Source organism: Crocodylus siamensis, chromosome 2, assembly GCF_052110815.1.
Source record: "Crocodylus siamensis isolate JL-2025a chromosome 2, ASM5211081v1, whole genome shotgun sequence".
In the NCBI taxonomy this organism is placed as follows: Eukaryota; Metazoa; Chordata; order Crocodylia; family Crocodylidae; genus Crocodylus; species Crocodylus siamensis.
In genome coordinates this window covers 192712153-192739233 of record NC_143396.1, presented here as the reverse complement: position 1 = coordinate 192739233, position 27081 = coordinate 192712153, and the positions used below count along the sequence as shown (strand labels likewise).

General features: G+C 40.3%; 1 protein-coding gene across 3 annotated transcripts in view; it reads left to right on the top strand.

Moving 5' to 3' along the window:
* The window catches only part of GALNT18 (polypeptide N-acetylgalactosaminyltransferase 18), a 469911-nt gene that overhangs the window by 352385 nt on the left and 90445 nt on the right, over nucleotides 1–27081 (top strand). For all 3 annotated transcript variants that reach the window (XM_090032700.1, XM_090032701.1, XM_090032702.1), the window contains exons 7-9: nucleotides 6209–6394; nucleotides 14223–14360; nucleotides 17191–17286. In XM_090032700.1, the coding sequence (XP_089888826.1) occupies nucleotides 6209–6394; nucleotides 14223–14360; nucleotides 17191–17286 (420 nt within the window). The remainder of the gene's footprint in view (nucleotides 1–6208; nucleotides 6395–14222; nucleotides 14361–17190; nucleotides 17287–27081) is intronic.

The following is a 27081-nucleotide window of genomic DNA, read 5'->3' as shown; positions in this document are numbered from 1 at the left end:
CTCTAAAGCAAAGAGCGGCGGAGGGACAGAGACGGGGCAATTTACTGAGCCTCCTGCTGAATGCATGGACATAGTCTCTACTTCTACAGTGCTGCACAAATTAAAAACTTCAAAGTATTCACTTCGAGGCAAAGCTGAAGCAACCCAGTGAGACAACTTTGCAACTGGAATTTTTCAGAATGACATAGTAGGTGTTGTTGATCCATTATCACAGTAGATAACCGTGTTTTCCACTACAAGTGGTCCCTCTTGAAAAGTGTGTGTGTACACCTAGCAATTGGACAGGAACTCCACATTATACACAGTGTTCTGCTGAGAGGGATCTCATGGAAAACTAGCAATTTTCAGCTCTTAGCACCTTATGTAGCAAGTCCACATCACTGGTAATAGATAGTGTTCTGTTTCCTTAAGCCAAAGTTCTTAAGCACCTTCTTTTCTGCTTGTTGTAGATAGCTCTTGTACAAGATTCCTGATCTTCCTGTCCTGTCAGTGCGTGCCAATCGGATCTCCTTCTTAGCCTTGTTCTAGCTGCCTTGCTGAGGTTCCTGTGAGCATGAACTTCCTGAAAGCTGTTTTACCAGGTCCCTTGAGAATTGCACTAGTTAGACCAGTGTTAATTTGGAAAATTCCTTTATCTTGCACTGTTATAAATGTCTACTTATAATATGATAATGTCATTTCAGCAAGACTATTCCTAGAATAAAGTACCACTTAAATTGAGTAAGTGTGGCAGATTTTGGCTCTGAGGTTACACAGGAAATGTGTAGTGGAGCCAGGAATAAAATCCCATTTCTGAACTAGAAGACTTAACTCCTTCTCGTCGAGTTGCAAGATAGAGCAAGCATAAAGCCGTGGCACTTGACAAGTGCCTCTTGGAGAGGCGGGACGCCTTCTGGAATGGCCCCAGCAGCCATTATCAGAGCTAGAACTTCCATCTCAAGTTCCTCAGATGGTTGCAGGTTTTCTGCCATTTCTCTGTGAACGAACCAGATACCAATCCCCCTTTAATAGCAAAGTCTGTTTAAGAGGCAGTAGTGGTTTGTTTATCTTGTTGCATACCTAATAACACACATTGTATGTTGTCAGCTGCAAAACGTAGGCCTCCATCCCTGGAGCTGAGGGAGTATTTTGTTAACAGTAATATCTATATGAAACTCATTTCTTCTTATGCAGAGCAGCCACTGGAAAGTGACAGACACACACTTGCGGTGCTAGCGTAGCACCACCTATTCAGTGTAAACCCTTATATTCAGGGTTTACACAGAAAAATGGTTACAAACAATTATCTGATGTATAAAGCTATTTATGCTACATCATGAATGATGTACCCAGCTCCCTTCCTCTGAGCTTAGGTACAGATACAGGGAAAGTAACAACTTAATGAATAGTCATAATATAGTGCCTTTTTGTGGAAATCCCTGAGATAAGCCACTTCAGTGAGAAATGAGATAGAGTGGTTGGTCACCTGCTCTAAATTAAAGATGACTAGCTGAGAAGGAAAATTTGTGCTATGTCCTCAGAGTGTATTCACAGTTGCAGTGTTACCTCTGGATACTCCATGAGTTATTGTGTGTTTGAACACTGCTCCTAAAACAGGGCTGTAAAAATCCTGAGGAGACCATAACTGAATGTGTCTACATGAGATGCTAAGTGTTCAGCAGACTAATCTACTGCACATTAGTGTGTCATGGTAAAAGCCGTGGTAATGCACTAACACACAGTAGAATTACTCTATTGAACATTGGAGTCACTGAAAAGGCACATGCCAGCACTACTGTGCAGTACTGCTGGTTACTGCACATTGAGTTAGTACCTATTATTACATGTACTAAACTTAATGTGCAGTAACTATGGCACATGAATGCACATATAAATGTGGCCACTGAACATCTGAATCCCCTATTTTCAAAATAATCTTTTTTTTTTCTTCCTTATTGCAGATTTATTTACTGAATGGCTTAGTTTCATCTTGCAGGGAGCAGGCCTCAAACTGCAGCAGAGAAAATTAAGACCTTTCTTACTATGAGAATGGTTAACAATAGCAGAACCAGGAACACGGGAAGGGAGGTGAACCCTCCCACCACCACCACACATACATGCAGGTTGTGCTGCACAGGTACAGTGAGCTCTGAAAGTAGGGCTCCTGCCAGAGCTCTGTACAAGTAGTGAACTCTGAGTTTACCAGCTGATTGGGGTGGGGTCTGGATATAGCCCCTACTTTTATGTAGTTCCAGACCTGGGGGGTGAACACTGAACACTGCTGCTGTTCACTCTTCCCACCCCTCCCCATCTTGCTGAATTCAGCAGCACAGGCCAAAGAAGGGGTAAGTGGCAGCAGTAGCATTCAGCCTCTGGGCTTTAGTCACACAAAAGTAGGGAGTTCAGTCAGATCCCCTGCTGAGAGCTCTTGCATAGCACAGCTAGTCTGATTGTGCCACTGGATTTGCCCCTAGAGGATTAAGCTTTGAAACAGGCTATGTAGAGGGGTTATAGGATCTCCATCCCTGGAAAGTTTCAAGAACAGGTTAACCAGACTTGACTAGAATGATTTAGTCGGGAATGATCCTTGAACAGGGTGCAGGACTGGATCTCCACGAGGTCCCTTCCAGTTCTATAATCTCGATATGTGGGAATTATAAATACATACCTCTATGTGCCAATGACATCTGGACTGATATTTGTTACCTGCTAATCACATTTCCACAGATTTGTGAAGATGTTTCCTTATAAATAATTAGATTTGTTTTAGAATCTATTCTGTAGAACCAACCCAATCTGTCAGTTTCTGTATTGACAGCTCCTACTTAGCATTAAGATTTTAAGAGCATTCATGTTTCTTGTGGCACTGTAATTAATTAGTCTTCAGAAATGGAACAAAGACTGACAGCGTCTCTGAGAAGAAGGGATGGCCAACAGGTTTGATTAATTGGAGTTTGATCAAATACTGGGTAATTGTTGTTTACAAACCATATTAAAGTATTTGTTACATCAGGGTATGTTTGGAAAACAGACACAGCTCCATTATAAAGTCAGGAGAGTTTTTCCCAATTACTGTATCTGTACTAAAATTACAGATGAACCCAAGCTTCAAATTTCAGCTCAAGTTCAGCTGCCTTAGAAATTCATTCTTCTATTGAAATGTAGTTTTGCTTCTCCCTGTTATGAAGATGCAGTTCAGATCTGAATTGCCCTGTATTGTAGGGTGTCTGGATGTAGCATTTGCATCAGGTTTTTTAATTACATTTAATTTGGTTCAATCTTAATTAAAATGAACCACAAGTGGGCATTGGAACACAGTAGGTGATATTTAATTTTTTTTATCTTACTGGAGCAATGTCCATCCAGTATCTTCCTTGTTTCTTTTATGATATTAATTTTAAGTAGTATGCATACTATTGTATGTGTACTGCTGAGCCAGATTCAGTTTGGCTCAGACAGTTTTTAATTGGATGTCAGTGTGGTGCTGAGAAATGGCTCAGATTGGAGGCAAATGTGATGTTACTTCATGTTTGATCTCTACTAAAAATGTATTTGAGCTATACAGAACTGTATTTTTCAGAAACTAATATTTCTTGGTAGCTCTTTAAACTGGATTGCCTGCTTTATATTGTGTTTAGAAAAACGCAACAGGACACAGAAGTTATTTCCAGTTTATTGTATATTCTTATGACAGAACAATTGCCCAGTTCCTATTAAATATTCATGTAGCTCTTCATAGTTTTGCACTGACGTTGGTTATGTTTATTCACTCTTGCAGGATTCCAAATGCTTGAGACAAAGATGTGCAAAAGTCTTTCCTTTTGCTTTCTTGCTTGACTGTACAGTATGTTCATGGGGGGCTCATCAACCAGTGAGCAGAGACAAGGTTCTATCTCTTCTTTCAGCATATGCTGAACGTAATTAGGCACCATCCCAGAAAAGGCTTTGTAAACATTCTGAATCCATGCCATATTCTTCCAGTCTCAGAATCTGCCAAATGCCTAAATGCTGTATTCATGCCAGATGTCTAAATATATCAAATGAATGGTTGAACAAAATGCCTCCCTGGTAGAGCATATGCATGTAGGACGGACAGACCTGGAAAGGCTCACACTCAGTTCCAGAACATGATGTTCTGCCAACCTGTATTCCCTGCTCACAAGAAGAGAAACCAGAGTACAAGCTCTTCTTGGTGAGCTGCCTGGGGATAAAACTATTCTTGCCTACCTCCTGCCATATAGGGATTGGGCACCAAAAAGCTGAGATCTCCCGTAACAGTATTATAGCCTGACGACATTTGTTTCATCACCACATCCCAAAGGAAGTTGCAATTATAGGTATGTTTGCAAACAGTGTGGTTCCCTGAAGAGATACCCAAGCTGGATTTGAATAAGCTAGTTCAGGTAGTACAAGCAATGTAGCATCATTACTACAGTAGTCTGGCAAGGCTATTATATCCTGCTTCTCATTTTGATAGAATCATAGAAAATTAGGGTTGGAAAAGGTCTCAGGAGGTCATCTAGGCCAACCTGCTGCTTAGCAAGACCATCCCCAACTAGATCATCTCCAGCAAGGCTTTGTCTACCTGGGTCTTAAATTTCCAGTGATGGAGATTTCACAACTTATCTGGGTAACCTGTTCCAGTGTTTTACTAACCTCCTAGTGGGAAGGTTTTTCCTAATAGCTAACCTAAACTTCCTTTGCTGCAACTTGAAACCATTTCTCCTTGTTCATCATCGGCCACCACTAAGAACAGTCTATTTCCATCTTCTTTGAAACCACTCTTCAGATAGCTGAAGACTGCTATATCATCCCACATGACCTTTACATTAGTAAGCTGAAGATATGTGGCCTAGATAGAATTATCATTCTGCGGAAAGAGTAACTATAAATGGATTGCTGTCAGAATGGCAGGAAATTTCAAGTATGATTCCACAGCAGTCTATACTGGGTTTGGTGCTGTTTAACATTTGTATTGATGGCTGGTGACCAGGAATAGAGAGCTTTTTGATCCAGTGGGCAGATGACACAAAACTGAGAAGAGCTGCAAATGCTTCAGACGACTGGAATTCCAAAGGATCTTGATGTGTTGAAAAATGCGCTAGAGATGACAAAATAAAATTCAATAAAAATAAATGGGAGATGCTCTTTGCAGTGCAGTGCTGCTGTTAAAATAGAAAATGTATTTTTGGACTGCATTGACAAAAGTATTCTATGCAAGAGACACAAGGTGGTAGTAACACTGGTTACATCTTAGCTGGAATACTGTGTACAGTTTTGGGTCAGTTTGAGAAGGATGTAAAGATTGACAATTGAGATAATCCAGGGAGGGTTTCAGGAGGCAGGTGACAAAGATAATAAAAGGGCTGGAATGGAAACTGTGAGGAAAAGTTGAGCGCACGAGGTGATCCTTGATGTCCCTTCCAGCTCTGTGATTCCAATATATGCACATTCTAAAGGCTGAAAAGCAAGGGATTCTGAAGCCAAGGCATTCTCAAATAGCAATACCAATCTGTAAAAATTGCCCCATCACTGTCGTGATACTCAGCAATAGCAGAACACTGACCAGAGACATCCACCTAATGTGATAAACACGTTGGCCTTTATTTGGAGAGGATGCAGGTCCATCAAGTTGTTATGGAGCTTGAGTATGGTACTCTCAATGGGAAATCTTTGTCTTTGGCATTTATTTACAAAATAAATACACTTGATCCCCTTTTGGGTTAGCAAAATGTTAGGTTAATTTATCCAGGCCTCCTGAAATCTGAATATTCTGGAATTTTCAGACATATTCAGTGGCTTGTGTTTGTCACCCCTAAAGTTATCTAGTTCTGGTGTCTAAGAGAGAGCAATAGAAAGATGGACTGAATATTACCTCTTCACAGAAAGTTTGGAATTAAATGTATGCTGTGTCCAAAGAATCAGGATACTGTTGTCATTTATGCCTCTTAACTACGATGTTATTAATAAAATAATTTAAGAAAAGTTATCTGTGGGAAAAACATGTATTTGATAATGTAGTTCTGGTAATTTTCAGAGGGATATTGGCTTAGTCTTGAAATATAATTTGGATTATCCAATATCTCCTAGGTTATTATTATCCTTAATATCAGTATTTTGTTTAAAACCAAAAGAATTCCCAGGTATTGTTGGAAGAAATAACATGTAATGATACTGTGTACTGGGTCCAGCCAGCTGACTTTAAATGGTGTGTTAATTGTTTTTCTAGGTCTGGCAATGTGGAGGCAGTGTTGAAGTTCTCCCTTGCTCTAGGATTGCCCATATCGAAAGAGCGCATAAGCCGTACACTGAAGACCTCACTGCCCACGTCCGAAGAAATGCATTGAGAGTAGCTGAAGTCTGGATGGATGAATTTAAAAGCCATGTTTACATGGCATGGAATATACCCCAAGAGGTGGGTTGCAAAGATCATTTTTACAATAGTATGTAAAAAAATATCCAGGTCTTAGTCTGAAATAGGAGCTTTAGTTAAGTGCTAAATTTAGCCACCCTTCTTTGTACAAAATTGCATCTTCATCCAGAAGACTAGTCCCATTGCCTTTAGGTTATTCATAAATGAATTTCATATTCTGCTGTTTTCCATCTGTTCCTCAATCACCCTCTAGGACTCCTTGACACTGGTAAATACAGGAATGCTAGCAGTGAAGCTTTAAAATCATATGTATAGCTCACTGATTAATATACTTTTTAGCTAAGTTAGAGTTAAGTGTTAATGTAGCATCTAAGAGAAGGAAAATTCCACCAGCTTTGCTGGAAATGTATTTTTCTGTTTCAAAAACCTGGTGTTATTCAGTGGACGTCCTCAGCAGAGCTGGAAATCCTCATACAGGAGAAGTGAGTTTATGGCCCGAGATTTCTATGTGGAGAACAGATTCTTATTTACAAAAGCATAGGTAACACTTGGGAAAGAAAAAAAGCACTCCGAGCTAAAATTAGTTGAGTGTTCTTGTACTTGTGCTCCATAGTCTTTAATCTGTGTGGTTTTGTCAAAAACATGCTGCTGTATTTCCATTTATTAAACAGGTAATAGAAAAGTTTTAAATCATTTAGGAACTGTGGATAATATGTTGTTAGGCAAAGTCAGTTCATATCCCTGAAAATAGTTGAAAGTGTATATATACCCCCATGCAGATATGTGAAAATCCTTCAAGGGCCAGATATCTATTTGGGATACATAAGTATTCCTGCCACAGACAAACTAAAATGTGTTCTATTGGTGTCAAGGTGGTTGTATCAGTCTTGAATTGTATCACTCTCAATTTCCATAAAAGTAACTGTGAGCAAAGGTTGGTTTCTGATTCTAGGCTTTGTTGAGTTCTGCAAATGAATCTGCTATTTGCTTTGCTTGCATGCAGCTTTCTCCAGCTGTGTGCTGCCAAAGAAAATATCACAAAATGAACAAATGAACTTGGCAATTTATTTTATTTAATTTTATTTCTAATAAAAGCTCTCCCCAATCTCAGTGAACAATTTTGCAGCTGCACTGAAATAGACATAATTTGTTGGTTGGAATTTTTGTTCCTAAAGGAAAATGCTGCACATTGCCTACGGTAGTGTCACAAAACTACAAAAATAATTTTAGCAAGGAAACGGACACCTTCAGCAACAAATGGAAGACCCCATGGATACACCTCTGCTCAAAACACTGGTACCTGATTAACAGCATCATAGTGCATTCCCAGAAGTGTCATGTCCTTATCACCAGACCTATGACCAGCACAGTTGACTGCAGAATAGATCATTGGATACTAATGTATCACCCAAAATGACCTAAACAAAATAAGCAACCAAGGAAGAGATTTAATAGTGAGTACTTGAAAGACCCTACTAGAAATGATCATTGCCAACAGTGTTTCAGTGAGAAACTCTTGACATATTGATCACTGGGAAAGCATCAAGAACTGCATCCATGAGGTGTGCAAAGAATCACTATATTTCTCCACAAAGAAACATTAGGAGTGGTTCAGAGAGAATGATAGAAAAATTCAAGTTTGCACTGGCCAAAAAAGAGAGCCGTCAAAGAATGCAGTTGGAAGAATGACATAACACTAAACTGAGACACAAAGAAAAAATTGAGAGAAAAAGAACAAGTGGTGGGAGAGCATAAGAAAAGATATTCAAAAGTTTGCCAACAGCCATGACATGCATAGTTCTTTCAGCACAATCAAAGCTATCTATGGGCCAAATTCACAAGAAGCCACCCCTTTGAGATTGAAGAATGGAACAATGCCTTTTAAAGACAGCTTCACCGTCAACACATGGTGGAAGAAGCACTTTCAAGAGCTCCAGAACCAAGATTCTAACATCAAAGACGATACCATTGAAACCATTTCACAACACCATTGCTTGCAGTTCCAGCAGCTTATCAAGAGACTTTGAAATTAATTAAGCAGATGAAGAGATCCAGAGCATGTAGTCCTGATAAAATACCAGTCAAAGTTTATAAGCAAGTTTGAAAAAAGCTCTCTCACTGACTACACATCATGAACAGATTCCCAATGACTTTTAGAAATGCCAGGTTCATTACTAAATTAAAAAAGGAGATAGATCAGATTGCAGCACTTATTGTGATATTGTACTCCTGTGTATAGCTGGGAAGATCCTGGTCTGCATTCTTCTCAATATATTCATTTTCCTTGTCGAGGAGATTTTACCTAAGTCCTGATATGGTTTCAGTTCAGACAGAGGTACAGTAGATCTGGTCACTGTTGTTAGACACCTGCAGAAGTGCCATGAACAATATAGGTCAAGATGAACAACATGGCCTTTATTGACCTGACTAAGGCCTTTGAGTCAATCAACAGGGAGGTCAAATGGATGATCCTAATGAGATTTGGTCTGCCAAAATTTGTTATCATTATCAGACTTCTTCATGATGACATGCCAGGAGTCATCCTAAACAATGGGTTGGAAAAGGACCCCCTCACTATTAGAGCTGGAGTCAAGCAAAGATGTGTGATTCCATCAATACTCTACCATTTATATTACAGCTATTCAAGCTATCGTTGTTAATAGAGTTCCATCTGTAGTCAGCATCCAGTATCAGGCAACATGTAGGGAGTGCATGTGGGTGCACGTGCACCCCTTGAGCTTGGTGGTAAACCCCCTACAAAAAGGTGCTGCTGACTTTGTCAGTGGCACCTTGTGGATGGTCCTTGCTCAACACCCCACTACCGCCACTGCCGGCAACATCTGCAGGCAGCCCACAACCCCTGCTGGCTGCTGCCACCACTGCCAGCAGCGGCTGTGGGTGGTTGCCGCCTTTTGGCTGGTGCTCACCCCACCCCCTGCCGATAGCATCAGCAGCATCTGCGGGAGCTCCCCCATTTGCCGCTGCTGTGCCCCCCCCCACAGCTGCCAAGGACATGCATCGTTCATGTCTAGTATCATATGGACAAGAGTTTCTTTAATATCAACCAGCTATGTTCCAAATCCAAGAAAACAAACACCTCTTTTACTGATCTTCAATTTTCTGATGATTGTCATGTGTGCCTACACAACTGAAGAGTTCCAGGTCACATGTATGAAATCCTTGGACTCTCTATTAACTTCACAGACACCAAGATCCTTTAACAGCCCTCCCCAAACCAATCAGCTCCTCCACATATTGTAATTAGAGGGCTGTACTTGGAGAATGTTGAGTCTTTCACCTACCTGGTAGCCACCTTTCCCAAAAAAATAAACATAAATGATGGTATTCAACAGTAGATAAAATCTGCCAGTGCATTTTTTTAACATCTTTGAAATTGCGTCTTTGATCATGATGTCAGGACCCAAACCAAACTTCTCATCTAGAAGACTTTTGTCATCCCTATCTTGTTGTATGGGTATGAAACCTGGATGACAGATCAGAAACACTTAAAAGCTTTGGAACGTGAACATGAGCTATGTCCTTGGAATGTCCCCTATATAAAATGGAAGGAGAGAAGAATGAATGCCAGCATTCTGGTTCAAGCAAACATCACCAGCATTGAAACCATGTCCCTAGTGACACCATGATGTACAGCAAGGCATCAATCATTTTGAGCAAACTCACCTCACTATGGAGGCAGATGGATAAGAGAGACAAAGGGAAAGAACTGTGTCACAACATCACCAGGATCAACTCTTTCCTCCCAGAACTATTTGGAACACTGGGAACACTGCAGTCGAACATGCAAATCTCAGATTGACCTTCTCAGTCATCTACAAACTCACCAGTAACTTCCTTATTTACTGGAAGACTGTTGTCCCCCTATCAAGGGATTGCTGATGATAATTATGGTGACTTATGACCAGAAGATGTTGGTGATCACTATAAGATAATTTAAAAAATAATATTAGCTACAACTAATATAAAAGGATAGAGTTTTACATCAAAGCAAAATTTCCTTTGATAATGGGGAGATAGGGACTCAAGAGCCGGCATGGAAGCAGCATTATCCAGTACATCCCTTAAGTAATTTTCTGTCCCTGTATGGAATTGTGTTCAAGCAGGAAATAAAACAGCGATGATAAATTTTCCCTGTAGAGTAGCAAGATGGTGAGATGGTGGCTTCATTTAAAAATCACCAATTTTAATCATGATTTAATCAGAAAAAAGGAAACCTTGATTAAAATCATAGTTATTTAATCTTGTACTTTTTAGGTAATTTCCTAAGGAAAGGTTGCTTCTCATTAGTTGGTAACTGAAGAGATGAACCATCCTGCATTTACCCAAATGTTCTTGAGTTTTGGAACTGTATCCCTGTGTTCCTGAAGAGTCACTGAAAATAAACCCTTCATATCAAACTGGAAACATTGGGGCAGTTCTGTTGTATGTGTTGAGAGGGTGCAACATCAAGCACTACCTGCTGCATGTGATTGTCGCTGTACTGTTCAAGAGATAGTTGTGGGCAAAGTTAATTGGCTTAGGCCCAGTGCTGCATTAATGTGACTATACTAATTTAATTAGTTAGGAGAGAATGGAGCTATTTAGCATTAAGGCAATTACACTAATCAGAACTGGAAATACTGTAAATTACTTTTGGTTCTGGGGCTTATAGGACATTGGGGACTGTCCTGGGTTTTCCTACCTGAAAGTTGGTCAGTAGTTAGTAGCTATTAAAATATGTTGATTTGCAACTACATATAGTGCCTTTATGCAAAACTCAATAATTCTTTCTGCAAAAAAGGGGGAAATGCCATAGCTTTACATATTTAATTAAGCAGGTGTTCAGTTTACTGTTTACTGTACGTGTTCGTATTCTTTTTACTTTTTTTACATTAGAAATTGGTGAATAAGGCATATCTTATTTACTGGATGATGTATTTCTACTCATGATTTATGTATCTGAGTGGGAAATGTAATTCAGTTAAAACGCACAAAACCAGTTTTCTAAACTTTCTAAACACAAGTTTTCCTGCTTTTCCATTTCTTGCTCAGTTTCTTAATTTTGAACAAAGTGGTATTTGAACCAAACTCGCTGAATAAAATGAAATGAAGAAAATGCTCGCTGCATCTGAAAAAGAGGCTGCTGCTGTAACCTGATGGTTTAGAATTTCTCAAAAGCGTGGACAAAAGAACAAATTACAGGAAGTTAGAAAACACTTATTGTGCCTCGGCTGGTCTGTGGGAACTGTATATGTTCATTCTCTCCAGTAAGTAAAGGCTAAACCATGGCAGTTCAGCCCTCAGTGAAAGGAAGCTAAAGGGTAAGGGCTTGCTGACAGATGCAGCACATGAGCAGTAACATCTTGTCTCCCAGCATTATTACTGGCAAGAAGACTTTATATGTACATGCTCCATGGCCAAATCAGTCAGTAAAGAAAACCAACGTTATTAGAGTGAGAGTTTTCTATTCTATATCAAATATCAAATGGGAAGGAGAAATGCAGTCTGATGTTTGTACATACAAAGTGCAAGTAAAGAGAATGAATGTCTACCTTAATGAAGCAACTTGAATTGACTGCTACGGTTGGGTAGTAAAGCCGATGGCCAACTTTCTGTGTCTGACTGAGTAGCGTTAGTTCAAGTGCACCTTTCCTCAGCCTAAATCTTCTATTGGGGTGAAATATAAAATAGTGGCAATCTTCAAGCCAAAGAAAGTCTCAGAAAGTGGTAAAATGGGATGAAGTAGACACACAAAGTAGATTGTGGCAAAAAGATGAACGGCCTGCTCAGATTTTTTTTTAAATGGACTGCAACTATAATTATATTACTTGGAGTCTGATGCAATATTGGTGGAAAAGAAGAGGCCTGGAACCCATATAGTGGAGTTGAAACTTGTCCACTTGTACCAGTGACGGGTTGAACTGCTCCAACATGGGCAAGTGTTTAGTAGTACCTCTTTTTCCATAGAATAATTCTCAGAGCTGCAAAATGCTCCTCAGTCAAATGTGTCCAGTGATTTCAGAGTATCAGAGGCTCAATAAGAGAAGTGAGTTTGCCTCATTTGGCACCATGGCATAGCTGTTATCTTGGGATCTCTGTTTGTGGCTATATCTGAAGCATTGAATGCTTTACTCAGGAACTTGATACCATGGTGATGACTTCAGCTTAAATACCTACATAAATAAACATGATAAAGCACTTTAAAACTGAAGCTAGTATGCTAGTTCTCATGAAAAAGGAATGGGAATGTTGTGGAGCCCAGAAGAGGAGCAGCTGAGCCTTACTCTATAATATAATGAGGTTAATGGCTAGATCATCAGAGGCCACAGGGATAGCAGGTATACATAAAGATAGAGGTCAGGAAGGGAAATATGTTCAATGCAGTGTTGTGATCTGACGGTGAGAAAATAGGCTGGTGAGATCTCCCATAGTTTTGGAGGCCCACGAAGCACCCAAATGGAAGCTCTAAATGCTATCCCATGTAGTAAACCACTGTGTACAGGAGATTTTTGTTGATCAGCTTCAGGTTGACTTGTAATTATTGAATGCTTGAGGTGGGGCTCCAAGGGGCTCTGGCCACTTTCTTGTAATATATAAGACAGATTTCCATAAGGAAAAATTACTTCTGGTAGAGACAGCTTGAGTTGGAACAGTTTATGGCAGGCCTCCTACAGGTTCAAAATATTTTGTTAATATACCTTTCTAACAGAAAGCCAAATTTACTTTAGTGCGAGTCAGGAAATGCCTTCATTATAAAGCACGCTTGCTCCAGAATACTGTTAATTATACAAACAATGCATGGTACAAAGTGCAGCTTATGATTCAGCTCATAAAACTAGGCTTCTATAAAGCTATCCAGTGTGGGGAGGAAAAAAATCATCATTTCCAATGTTATTTTAAAATTCTGTTCTCAGTGGATGACAAAGACTTTGAGCATTTATGATTCAGCCGAGGCTTTCTGATTAACCAAATAGATTGTAAGATTTCCCTGTGAAGATTATTTATACTATGTTTGGTTCTATTATATTGAGGTATGTGCAAGAACATGATTTACAGTAAAATGTCTCATTTTTCTTTCTGTCAGATAGCAGCTATAGATTTGCATTTAGATCCCTCTCTAAAAATTTCTGCTGCATGATTTTAATGGAATAAATTATTGATCTCTGGTTCAGAGTCTTTATGAAACTCATGTTTCACGAACTCCACAACACTGTCATACCAACTGAGGCTAGCCAAAAAAGCAGAAGATAATAAAAAAGGGGAGGGGACGGTTTTGCAATATTGACTAAACTTGTTGTGATCGTATCAAATCGGTTGACTGATATTTCAGAAAGGTGATCAGGACACCTAACCTTCCCAATGGAACAACACAGCTGGACTACAAAAATGGTTAGAAAAATGGAATACGTTAATGAAAAGGTCACAATTGAACACCAACAATAAGATTGTTTCCATGGCAACATACTACCTGATGCTAATTATTTTTGGATTTAGAAACTGCCTGGAAATTAGAGAGGACTAGGGAATCACGGTTATATTCATTAAGAGCTGTATCTAAAACCCATTGGCTTAAATGGGAGTTTTTGTACTGACCACAATGAGCTTTGAATCAGGCCATCAAACTATGAGCTGTATTTATACTTCAGTGGTATGCATCCTTTTAAATGGAGCACTTGTTTAAATGTCTATTGACAACAGAACCATTTTATAGCAAGGTTGTTAATCAAGGAGAGATGCCATTGTTTTTTATTATGATTCTTCTTGACAGTGCACACAGAAGCAGGCAAAGTTTGGTTTTACATGTGTGAACAGTTTTATACTGGAAGAATTGCTTTTATGTTACTGTTTTTCTGACCCTTTATATATGTAGGATTCTGGAATTGACATTGGTGATATTTCCGAGAGGAAGGCCCTGAGGAAAAAGCTCCAATGCAAGACCTTCAGGTGGTATCTTGTTACCGTGTATCCGGAAATGAGGATGTACTCAGACATTATCGCCTATGGGGTGGTAAGAATCCTCTTTACCTTGATTGTTAAATAAAAGTAAAATAGTGGAATTTTTTTTTCCAATAATGTATGGTTCCAGATAAAAGAACCAGGCCAATCTAGGAATCACTGGTTAAACTGATGGACTGGCTGGTTATTTGATAAAGTGCTGTGCTGCAGTAGTTCATGCGAATACATTCCTGTATATTATTTTCTTTCCTGTTGTTCATCTAAGGTATTTCGTTAAAGTGTTGCATATACTTTATTAGAAGCTGTAGAGCTGTCAGCTGGAAAGTATTTGGTTTGTGTGTGCTTGGTTTTGCAAATGCAAGCTCCTTAATACAATAGCCAAATGTTGTATTTCCATTGTCAAATAGGCATGTCTGCACCTAGGGGTTATCATTGACATAACTTACTATTTATCTTAGAACTCTAATTGAAATCGGGGCACAGTTGTCTTGGCAATGGACTGAAGCCAGTACTCAAGCCTCTCTTCATCTCCGTCTTTTCTTCATTTCTTCTCTTTCACGTATTTCCTAAGCTTATAGTGGAGGAAAGGTTAAATAGGTGGCGGAAAATGCAAATCAGCTGCTAGCTCCAGTTTTGAAGATCAAAATGAGCTCAGCACTAATCAGACAGATCTTATTGTATTTGTTTTTGTGGATGGAGATTTTTTTCCAGTATAAAAGTGCTGCTTCTATTATAACAGGAAATTGGAATTCACATGTATTTCATTAATTGATCAGCTACAGACGCAGATGCTATCATGCCATGGTGTGACATTGTAACCCCAAGTATTTCTGTGCTGCAGCCTGAAGTTTAATGTAGAGATATCTGGATTATCTTTAAAGCTGAGCTGCTTCAAATACTGGTAACAGCCTAGCTAAGGCTATAACAGAGCTCAGTGTGGTTTAGCTTGCCCTGCTTCTTGGCTAGGTTTCACAGCTGGTGTTGAACTCCATGTTACTATGGCTGGAGTGTTTCTGGGACCTGAGCTAGCTTAAAGCTAGCATGAGAATCTAATCTACGTCACAGTCCACAGTATAGACAGAAGACCCATGTAAAGTACTTGAGCTAAGAAGTGAGCCATCTGTGATAGAACAGGATTAAGTACACCTGACCATGTGTACACATGCCAGCTACACAGATTTCAGTTTTATGCCTTGTAGCAACACTAATGTTATGCTAAACCATTTTATTTGAACTATCCACAGGGTACCCTATCCCACAACTTACAGAGTCAGTGTGATTTCATAATGCCCCTAGTGTACACTGAGGCAGCAGTGGGTGGACTAATTGAAATGTTTCACATGGTTCAGATATACACTGGCACTAAAGATGGAAGAAGACCTGTAGGAGAAATAAGGAAGGAAGGAGTAAAGTCAGTCAGGAAGACAGCAGACATTTATTCATTTAAGTGTTATAACAAGCATAACGAGAACAGGAGCAAGCTTGAGCAATGCACGGAAAGGTAGAAGGAAGAGTAGTAAGGATGGATCAAACTGGCACCAGGTATCCAGCAGTTACAATGAGAAGAAAGATTTTTTTTTTTTGGCTAAAGTACCTGACTAAAAAGAATAATCTAATGTTTAATTCCCAGCTTGGCCACCAATTTCCTGTGTGACCTTGGCAAATTCTTCTCTGTCCCTTGGTTCCCCATTTGTAACATGGGTATAAGAATACTTTCTTTCTCCCACTATTTCTATATCAAGCTTTTCTTGGGCAAGGACTCTCTCACAGTGTAAGTTCAATGTCTAACGCAATAGTGCTCGCAACCTGCTTGGGGGTCGCTGAGTGTAACTTCAGTATAAATAAAAATAATGTGTACCTTTTGACCTGTCCCTTTGATGGAAACAGTACTCTATCACATGACACTAGGGAAACGTCATTAAATAAACCAATTTGACCCAGTGTCTTATGCCTTGTAATGAACAATCTTTAAAAACATAAACCTTCTTTGCTTCATACTGTAAGAAACACATGATTTCAAGAAAGTGTAGCCCTCTCTGCTTTCCATGCATGTAACACAGAAGATGACTCTAGGCCACCTACATTGGTCAGTCACTTGTTTTAGTCTCTCTCTCAGAGGATGAAGGTTCTCAGAAGTCCTTCAGAATGTAAATTGCCTATATTTCCAGTGAGGCACCCAACAAAGCTTTTTATCTTTTTTGAGAAGGAAAGCTCATTCAGAAGCTTAGATAAATTGTTCAAGGAAGCTTTTTGTTCTTTGTGGCTTGCATGGATTGTGTTCTTCTGAACTTATCATTTGACAAGATCTTACTATGAAAATGTAAATAGTGGAGGATGCCTTATGGTCATGTTTAATTAGCACCAGGACAATCATCTCCTAAAGTGAACAGAAGAAATATCAGAAAGCTCTTCTTTTTTTTCATTATATTTGTCAGTTTATTTTCTAAAGAAAGAATTAATATTCAAGGTGTAACATATATTTAAAGGCAAGAAAGGAGAGGAATTTTCCCCCCCATGCATCTTAACTCACATTACTGGCTGAATTTATGTGGATCCGCTAAGGTTACGTGCAAGTATGCCAGTTGTGAATGCCTTTTGAAGATTTGGCCTTAGAAGGGCTAATTTTTTCTCCAGTTGAATAGGACCCTATGCAGTCCTACTGATGTCAGGGGGATTCTCATAGATAAAGGAAGAACTTGGCCAGCTGCATTTTTTTCAAATGCATTCTTATCCTCCCTTAGATGAGTGCCTTCAGTATGCCCATTGCCCTCATTCTGGTGATTGTGAATTTATTTTAAAAAAAGGTGGGGTACGATTGAATATAATTCTTGGTCTTCTAGTATAACACATATTTGTTTTCCTTTTCTCTGTATGTATTGCAGCTGCAGAATTCCCTAAAAAGTGATTTGTGCCTTGATCAGGGGCCAGACACAGAAAATATTCCAATCATGTATATCTGCCATGGAATGACACCACAGGTTAGTATGACTAATGATCTCATATATTGCTGCTGCTCTTAGTGCACTGTGTAGGAGGAACCATATTGTAACTGTCAATGTTTTTCCAGCTACAGTACCTCCTTAGGCTGTTTATTAGCCATTTTATAGAAAATTGGAACATTATTTGTGCCATAATGTTGAGAATCACTGGTGTATTAATTAGTGCTTTGACAAGAAAGCTTATTTATTCATTTTGGAAAGGTATAAGAAACAAGAGGAAAGAATTAGAGCTACATTTACCAAGAAGTGTTGGCATTAGCTTATAGTATTGATCTTTTTTAACTGTGCCTCCCATATGACCGAACAGTATTTTTGGAGGCTTTCTATATATATTTAAAGCAATATGTTCTTATTTCAGTTGCTGTATTTACTATTTTATTCCATCAGATTTGAAATGTTTCAACCCTGTACTTCCATTTTCCTCACAGAATGGTAGTAAAAAAAAGTGAAAGCCTTTCATTAAAGGCTTTTCTTATAGTTCCTAGTGCATGTTCATTATTTCAGTATGTGAAAAAGACTTAAGTTATCAAAGTCACTGCATTTTCTTATGTGACTGCTGGATTTAATAACTAAACAAAGCAAGGGGGTTTACAATGTAGCCTTCCTTGCATGGCTAACAATCTGGGCATGAGTAAAAGTATTCTTAGGCAAGTTTGACAGCAAAAACTGTATGCTGCATAGTCCAAAAGGTACCTGTCAAAAGACAGACAATACAAATTACATGAGATTGTGAGATAATTTTAACTAAAATGTGAAAAGGAAAGAAGTCCTATACATGAGGGTGATTGAAGGCATTTACTCTGTCCTTCCTTCTTTCCCAATTTGTATTTTTTTCTAGTTGACAGTAACAATCAGTTGAACACTTTGTTGAAAAATTTGACTGTGATTTTTATGCAAGCATTGTACAAAAGAGCCTTCTTATCCTTCATTTAAATAAACATGGGGGATGTAGCATGAATTTGAATTGATTACCCAGGAAGGGAGGATCATAACACAGGTAAGGCTTAAACAAATGCACACCAAAAAGCTAATGGTGACCTTCCAAACCTGTATAACTTACTAAGCTGGGAATTTAAACTTGATAAAATAGTGGGTCTGATTGTTTAATTCCTTGCAAAGTGATATGCTCTGCATTTTCAGCTTTGCACTGTCTCCATTACTGGGAGCTTTAATATTGATCATGAGTGGGATCATGCTTGAGTAAATTATGAATGATGAAGAGAAAAATATCTGAAAGTCCCATCTATCACATTCACTCACTGCACAAGCTGCAGCTTATTTTTCACATAATTATGCTGATAACAAGTGTTTGCCTCCAGGAGCTTTTTAAGCTGGTCCTCATTGTTAGCTAAGTAACTACCTATCTCCTGTGTAATTCATAAGTTTGCTACAGTCATTATTCTTCACCTTCTGGGAAGGTGCCATAATTCTCTTTGCCATATCATCTCTGATAACCACACTCTACATTCACTGTCATAAGTTCAAATTTAAAAAAATAATTATAGTTAAGAGGCAAACAAGAAAAGAGCCCCTTTAATTAGCACCATTCAGTGTTCACCACCCATGAATGTCTGTTGAAGTTCTGCATAAAAGAGACCATAGTAAAAAAAATTATATAGACAAAGCGAGGGGTAGGGGTGGCGGGAAGATGACACTGCTGCTGCTGGATAGTTGGTAGGGGTGGGGCATGTGGGCCTTGCAGGAGATGGTGGTAGCCCTTGTGGGGGCTGTAGCCCCTGTGGGAGGGCAGCAAAATATATATTCATGTTTCATGAATTTATGAATATGTGTATTTAGAGTTCACTTTATTATTATGATTGAGACACTGGTAGGCTTCCACTTTGCTTTAACACTGTAGATATATCAATATAACATTGCCTAATTGATCGCTCGCGTTCTCTCTCTCTCTCTCTCCCCCCTCCTAGTGGTCTTTTGTTTTACTTGTGGAGGAACATGGATTTGGGAGTATTTTACAGAATGACTTTGGGATTTTTTTATCAGGGATTTTTCAGTTTTCCACTAGGGAACACCATAATTCCTGCTAGGGAGGCCAGTGGCAGGATCCTGCCTGCTCAGAGCTGGCACCTTGGACCCAGCTGTCTGTGGCTGACCTCCTGGCCGACTGGGGACAGGAGGACATGCTTTGACAGTTCAAAGCAGGCCACTACACCCAGAACATCTTCCGGGTGATAGCTGCCCAGATGGCTGGGCAGGGTCACACATGGCAGTAGTGCCACAGAGAGGCCAACTCTGCAACCACAGCCTACTGGCAGCTGGTCCAGAGGGGCAGATGCCTCTACTGTCTCTGCAGTCCTCATCAGGGTCTGGCCGATGTGCAGCAGATCACATCCAGGCAGCAGCCCCACCTGTCAGGCTGCAGTAAATAGAGGATGCAGGGAACTCTCAGGGCTGCTTCAGCAGGTCAGCTGGCACAAGGGGTAGTGTCCCCACATATCAATTGGCTAGGCCTCAGAAGCTCCTGAGAGCGAGTAGCAATGAGCTACTTGCCAGGGCAGCTTTTTGTACTAATAGCTTTTTGTACTGCAGATCCAGGAGGAGCCAGGCAGGGTTATTTTGCCCCAAGTGGCACAAATCGCTCCACAACAAAGTGTATGTCAAAGCACATGTGCTGAAGCAAAAAGCCCCAGCTCGAATTTGCACCACTTCTATTTGAGCTGCTGCAAGTGCACATGCTTGCATGTGTGGACGCACCCATGGTGTCCAGATGCTCAAGAATCTTGAAGAGATCATATTTAATGGGTACTGCTTCCTAAAATATCTATCTCACCAGGCCTTCTCTATTCTACAGTAATGCTACTATCTAAAACCGAATGGTAGTGACTTCCCCAGCCACAGAAACTGCGTCTCTTCTCAATTGCTTAGTGAATGTTTCTCCCCACCCCCAGCAAGGGACATGGTCCTGTTCTTTGGATGTCTCAAGTATATTTTAATAAACTACTTACTGTCCTCATAATGGCCAGAGATTGACAGTGCCTTCATCCTCCTGCTTTGTGTGTGGCAAGTAAGGATGTACTTGATGTTTTGGGGCACTGTGTCTGATAGTTGTGGATGAGGGTTGCAGTTGTAAGAATAGGTTAGGCAAGGATGATCCAGCTCTGATCAGGGAGGTGTATTAGATAACCTCCTGAGGTCCTCTCCAGTCCTACTTTGTAAGTCATATTGCTCTTTGCCTTAGAACAGCTGAGAGAGAAAAATGATGGTGGCCCAGCTTCCTTCTTTTTTCTCTAGCTCCTGGTTCTGTTTTCTGTGGCTAGGGAACTGGGGGAGGTGAGATCAGCATGGGAAAGGAGAGCAGTCTGTGATATGATGGTGGAGGGAAATGAAAAGAGAGGCAGGTGAAAGGCAAATTGATATTGAGGGAGTAGAAGGAGGGAAGGGAAGTGAAAGATAGAAATAAGGGAAAAATAAGAAATAAGCAGGGAAAACTCAGAACAGAAAGTTTGTTTGCATCTTCAAAGTGTTCTGGTATGCAACTGAGTACAGTTGGACCAGCAGAGGCCTTATCTTGTTCCCACTGAAGTCAGTGGTAAAACCGTAATGCCATAACACAGCATTAGATATTTCAAGTAAAGCTTATTTCTAGCACAGTGTCCTGATTTTGTGCTAAAACTTGAATCTTTCTTGTAGTTACAGTAAATACATGCATCACGCACTCTGCTGCTTTCTCTGTGAATCCCTTGAGACTAAATATCTGTTCAGTCTTTCCATGACCTTGCCCCATGTTCTTTCAAGGAAAACTAATCATAGTATATTACTTGCACAAGAGCATGCCATTGAATCATAATTTGGAAAAGACTTTCCTTAGTAGGGGATGGAATACCATATCACTTGTAGCTGTATAACCATTGTATGTTCAATAACTGTCATTACTTGGTGAGGTTTTGTCCTCAAAATTGAACAATTAAAAAGAAAGGGCATCATGTTTCCTCTCTTTCAACAATTTCTGGCTCATATTTGTCTTAATTTGGCTAAGTAGCTAGCCCAGGAACTCCTCCAGGGATGTGAAAGTCCCTAAAGCAATTAGAAGCTGAATTTAAAATCAGGAACTGAGGCACTTAAGTTAGAGAGGTGAATTTGGCAGACTGCAAGGGAAAAAACATATGCAGGCAAGAACAGAGTTTGCTTTTCCAGTACCTGGATGAGTAGTCTGTTGCATGGTGTCAGCTACAAATAACTGGCTAGATCTTCATCTGGTTTAAAATAGTATAACAGGTATTGGAATAAAACTGTATCAGAAAGTAGAGTTTTTCCCATTCATGCCGTCTGAGGGTCTGACCATGTTAAATCTTACACACTGAATAGATTTAGTAAAATAGTGCAGGGGGAGGGAGCAGGAGCTGGAGAGTTAACAAAGATTTACCTGACTTCAAAGGAGCTGTTTGGTTGGGCAGTTTTTACTCCCTTTTTAATTTGCTATTTGTGGAAACACAAACTGTTTTTGGTCACTATAAGGCTCAAGGAACAGTTGCCTTCTTGCATGTATCTTGATCTGTGAATAAAGATATCTGCATATGAACAAGAGTGGTCACCGATCATTGTCATCCCATTGGGAAGCAGAAACAATACCATGTGACATATGTGTTCTCTCATGTACCACAAATTTCATACCGTGACTAGTCCAAGTAAACAGCTTATAAGCAACCCTGAAGACAGAAAGTTGTTTCATATAAAATGTTCATCAAACAATTACACAGAGCAAGTGACTTGGGAAAAATTGAAATCTGTTGGCAAATGATTTACAAACAGAAAGAAGGGCAAAATTTGTCAGATAATTTATTTTCAATGAATAATTTAGGCAGCTCTAAAACTGAGCAAATTTGATCTGGAGTTACTGAGAGACAATAAACATAAAAAGCCTACAAGGATGTTTTTATAGAGCCTTACTTTTAATAAGTTTATTCTGATATTAAATATTTGCTTTAGATACCTGATTCTAATAAATTCGGGTTGCAGAAATTCAGGTCTTCTATGCAAAGGCAGTTGAGAGAATTACCTTGGACACTGGTGGCATGAGTGATAAAGAGGCATATTATTTGCTAGGAAGCTTAGATGCTAACCTTAGCAAGAGTGGTTTTTATTTCCATGTGCAATACTTCCAATAAAAAACATTGCATGCCAGCTTATGCTGACAGAGGGGGAATTGTGCTTGTTATTAATACACAAATTTTAATGAATCGCTGAAGTGCTCTGCCTTTTTCGCCTCAGTTTTCACGGGCAAGGTCAGCTCCCAGATTACTGCACCGGGCAGCAAAGTTGAGGGAGGTGAGCAGCCCTCAGTGGTGAAAGAGCAGGTTAGGGACTACTTAGAAAAGCTGGATGTGTACAAATCAATGGGGTGAGATGGGATGCACCTGAGGGTGTTTAGGGAATTGGCTGATGTGATTGCAGAGCCATTGGCCACCATCTTTGAAAACTCATGGAGATCAGGAGAGGTCCCGGATGATTGGAAAAGGGCAAACATAGTGCCTACATTTAAGAAAGCGAAAAAAGAGAATCCAGAGAACTACAGACCAGTCAGCCTTACCTCAGTCTCTGGAAAAATCATGGAGCAGATCCTTAAAGAATCCATTTCTAAGCACTTGGAGGAGAAAAAGGGTGATTAGGATCAGTCAGCATGGATTTATGAAGGGCAAGTCATGCTTCTACCATGAGATAACCGGCCCTGTGGATGTGGGGAGACTGATGGATGTGGTGTACCTTGATTTTTAGCAATGCTTTTGATATGGTCTCCCACAACATTATCCCAGGCAAGCTAAGGACGTACGGGCTGGATGAAGGGACTGTAAAGTGGATAGAAAACTGGCTGAAGCATAGGGTTTAGAGAGTAGTAATAGATTTCATAGATTTCATAGACATTAGGGCTGGAAGGGACCTCGGGAGATCATTGAGTCCAGCCCCCTGCCCCAAGGGCAGGAAGTCAGCTGGGGTCAAAGAAGTCCAGAGTAGGTGCTTGCACCACCTCTGGAGGAAGCCTATTCCAGGCCTTGGTGGCTTGGACTGTAGAGACGTTTTTTCCTTATGTCCAGCCTAAATTGATCTTTGAGGAGTTTCTGGCCATTGGTCCTTGTCATCCCTTGGGGCACTCTGGTGAACAGATGTTCTTCCAGATCCTGATGCACATCCAGTGTACTTATAGGCTGCCACCAGGTCTCCCCTGAGCCTGTGCTTTTCTAGGCTGAAAAGCCCCATGGCTCTCAGTCTCTCTTCATAAAGCCTATTCTCTTGCCCTCTGATTATGTGCGTGGCTCTCCTCTGGACTCTCTAAAGCTTCTCAACATCCTCCCTGAATTGTGGAGCCCAGAATTGGATGCAGTACTCCAGCTGCAGCCTCACCAAAGCCAAGTACAGCGGGAGGATGACATCCTGAGATTTACTTGAGAAGCATCTACAGGTGCAAGCCAGAGTTTGGTTTGCTTTACCAGCTGCAACATTGCATTGGTGGCTTATGTTCATCTTGTGGTCAGTCATGACCCCAAGCCCCTTTCGGCCTTGGTGCTAGTGAGCGTAGCACTGCCAAGCCTATAAGCATGTTGCAGGGGTTTTTCCCCCCAAGGTGGAGTACCTTACATTTGTCGATATTGAAAGTCATCAGGTTTGTATCCTCCCACTTTTTCAGCCTATCCAAGTCAGCCTGGATCACCAACCTATCCTCTGGTGTGTATGCTTTACCCCAAAGTTTGGTGTCATCAGCAAACTTGGCCAGTCCACTTCTGCCACCTGTATCCACATCATTGATGGCTTGATGTCTGGTTGGCAGCTGGTATCAAGTGAAGTGCCCCAAAGGTTGGTCCTGGGGCCAGTTTTGTTCAGTTTCTTCATCAATGACCTGGAAGATGGCATAGAGTGCAGCCTCAGCAGGTTTGCAGATGACATCAAGCTGGGGGGAATAGTAGATACACTGTGGGGTAGGGCTAGGATTCAGAGTGACCTAGACAGATTGGAGGATTGAATCAAAATAGATCTCATGAGGTTCAACAAGGACAAGTGCAAAGTCCTGCACTTAGGACAGAACAGTCTCATGCACCAGTACAGGTTGGGGGCTGACTAGCTTGGTGCAGCTCTGTAGAGAAGGACCTGGGGGTTACAGTGGACAATAAGCTAAATATGAGTCAGCAGTGTGCCCTTGTTGCCAGGAAGGCTAAAGGCATACTGGGCTGCACTGGTAGGGGTGTTGCCAGTAGGTCAAGGGAGGTGATTATTCCCTTCTATTCAGCACTGGTGAGGCCACATCTAGAGTACTGTGTTCAGTTTTGGGCCCCCCACTACAGAAAGGATGTGGAGAAATTGGAGAGGGTCTAGTGGAGGGCATCAAAAATGGTGAGGGGGCTGAGACATGACCTATGAGGAAAGACTGAGGGAACTGGGCTTATTTAGTCTAGAGAAGAGGAGACTGAGAGGGGACTTAATAGCAGCCTTCAACTACCTGAAGCAGGATTTGAAAGAGGATGGCGCTAGACTGTTCTGAGTGGTGTCAGATGGCAGAACAAGGAACAACAGTCTTAAGTTGGAGCAAGGAAAGTTTTAGGTTGGATAGTAGGAGGAATTGTCTCACTAGGAGGGTAGTAAAACACTAGAACAAGTGTGGTGGAAGCTCCATTCTTGGTGGGTTTCAAAACCCAGCTAGACAGAAGTTTTGTTGGGATGATCTAGTTCAGGATTGTCCTGCTTTAAGCAGGGCATTGAACTAGGTGACCTCCTGAGGTCCCTTCTAACCCTGACTTTCTATGATTCTAATCATGTTTTTTGTTTCAGTTCAGATTTCTCACAGCGCCCTCCAGTTAGTATTGAAAATGTGGAAAAGCTAAACTAAGATGAATACCCGAGCATCACACTGAAATTCTTACTCTGCAGCCTACAGTGTACCCGAATTGATGTTATGAAAACTTTTGGAGGCAGAACATTTCTGATATTTAAGGAAAATATATACCTTTGATAATTTGCATCCCTGGCTGACATGTAGAAAAATACAAATTCCTCCACCTGAAAAATTACTAAGATCCAGATTCTGTCCCACCTATTGGGTATGTAAATGGAGAGCACCCACGAGTGAGTCCATTTCATCCTGCTCGAGTTCCTGAGAAAAACTTAAGGCAAAAGTGTGTGTGGAGGGATGTTGTCCTCCTCCTTGGTTTTCTGTGTCTCAGTCTTAAGGGTAAGATAATGCTTTGTTAGGAAAGTAGACACATTAATGGATTTTCAGGATTTGAGAAGGATGGAATAGAATCACGCTTAGGTACTAAGACCATTTAGATGCCTAATAGGTGGAATGGATTCTGGACCTAAGTGCCTATACATTTCATTATCTTAATGCCAAAAAGCAGCAGTTTGTAGGAAACACACATTTAAAAAATCACGCTGTCTGTTGTTGTTCAGAAATAAGATCAAGCTCCTAAAGAACAATCTGCTTTAACAGAAAAACATGTAAACAATGTAAACCTAAGTTGTGAAAGGAATTTTGGGAACAGAGGGCCTCCATTTGTTGATTTTGAAATTATTACCACTAAGTCCAGTGGGATTCAGACCACTGAAAACTGTATATCTAAATGAGTGATGAACCTGCAAATACTCGTTTTTGAAACGACACCTCCCTGTGGATGAAACACGCACAGTAAATATTTTCAATGCAGTTTTTCTAAGAAGTTATATCAGGCACAGCAGCTGGTTTCACAGCTGTCAGTCACAAGAGAACTAAGAGCTGATGTTCATGAAAAGACTTGTTATTATCTTCAAGGTAAATGATAGACATTTTCAATATTTACATATGAGAGTGATTGGTCACATACAGGATCTGTATAGTATCCTTTCTCTTGAACATCTTTGAGCACAGTGGCATGGAAAAAAACCCAAAACAGCTTTTCTTCCATTAGTTGGAAGAACTCTGCCCAAAAATATAAGTGCAGAGTAGACAACAGCTTAAAATAAGCATCTGTGCCACATAGCTGTGAATTGACTTTAAACTATAAATAGAATTGTGTAAAGAGAGATTGATTCCATGCTCTTCAAAAACACCAACATCCGGGGGCTGGTATCCTTGAAACTCGGGTTGGCAAATATATGATTTATTATTACTGTTATTTTATTGAAATTTGAATTCATTTAAGCCAGCGGGGCCTGACAGAATTCACCATAGGGTGCTGAAGAAACTAGCTGAAAAAATCTTGGAGTCACTGGCAATATTATTTGCAAACTTGTAGATGACAAGTGAGGTCTCAGAGGACTGGAGAAAGACTAACATAGTGCTTCTTTTAAAAAGGAGGACCTGGAAATTTTAGATTGGCCAATCTGTCTTCAGCACCTGAATTTACCAATTATCATTAAAAAGTCAGTTTGTAGTTATCTGCCTCTTTGAGAGGGTGACTTGGTTGGATGGATAGGGGAATATAGTGGACATAAAATACCTGGACTTCAGTAACCCCACATGCCATTAGCTGGAGAGTTTTGGGCTAGATAGATTTATGGTAGGTGGATATAGAATTGGTTGAGTAGCCACAAGTGAAGGATAAATATTCATTGTCTCAGTTTTGTTTCAATATGGCATGAAACTTCAGGAGCTCTTGTGAATGGTATTCTTGCTTCTCTGCATGCCCTAATAAGGAGTGCAACAACTACACACCTCAAAAGACCAACAAGACGCTTAGCTGATGCAAAACATAGCAGCTCATTTTTTGAGTGAGCCTGGGCAAAATGACGAAACAAAATCACTCTTCATACTTGTTACTGATTTGTGTATGCAGCCCTGATTATTGCAGAGTT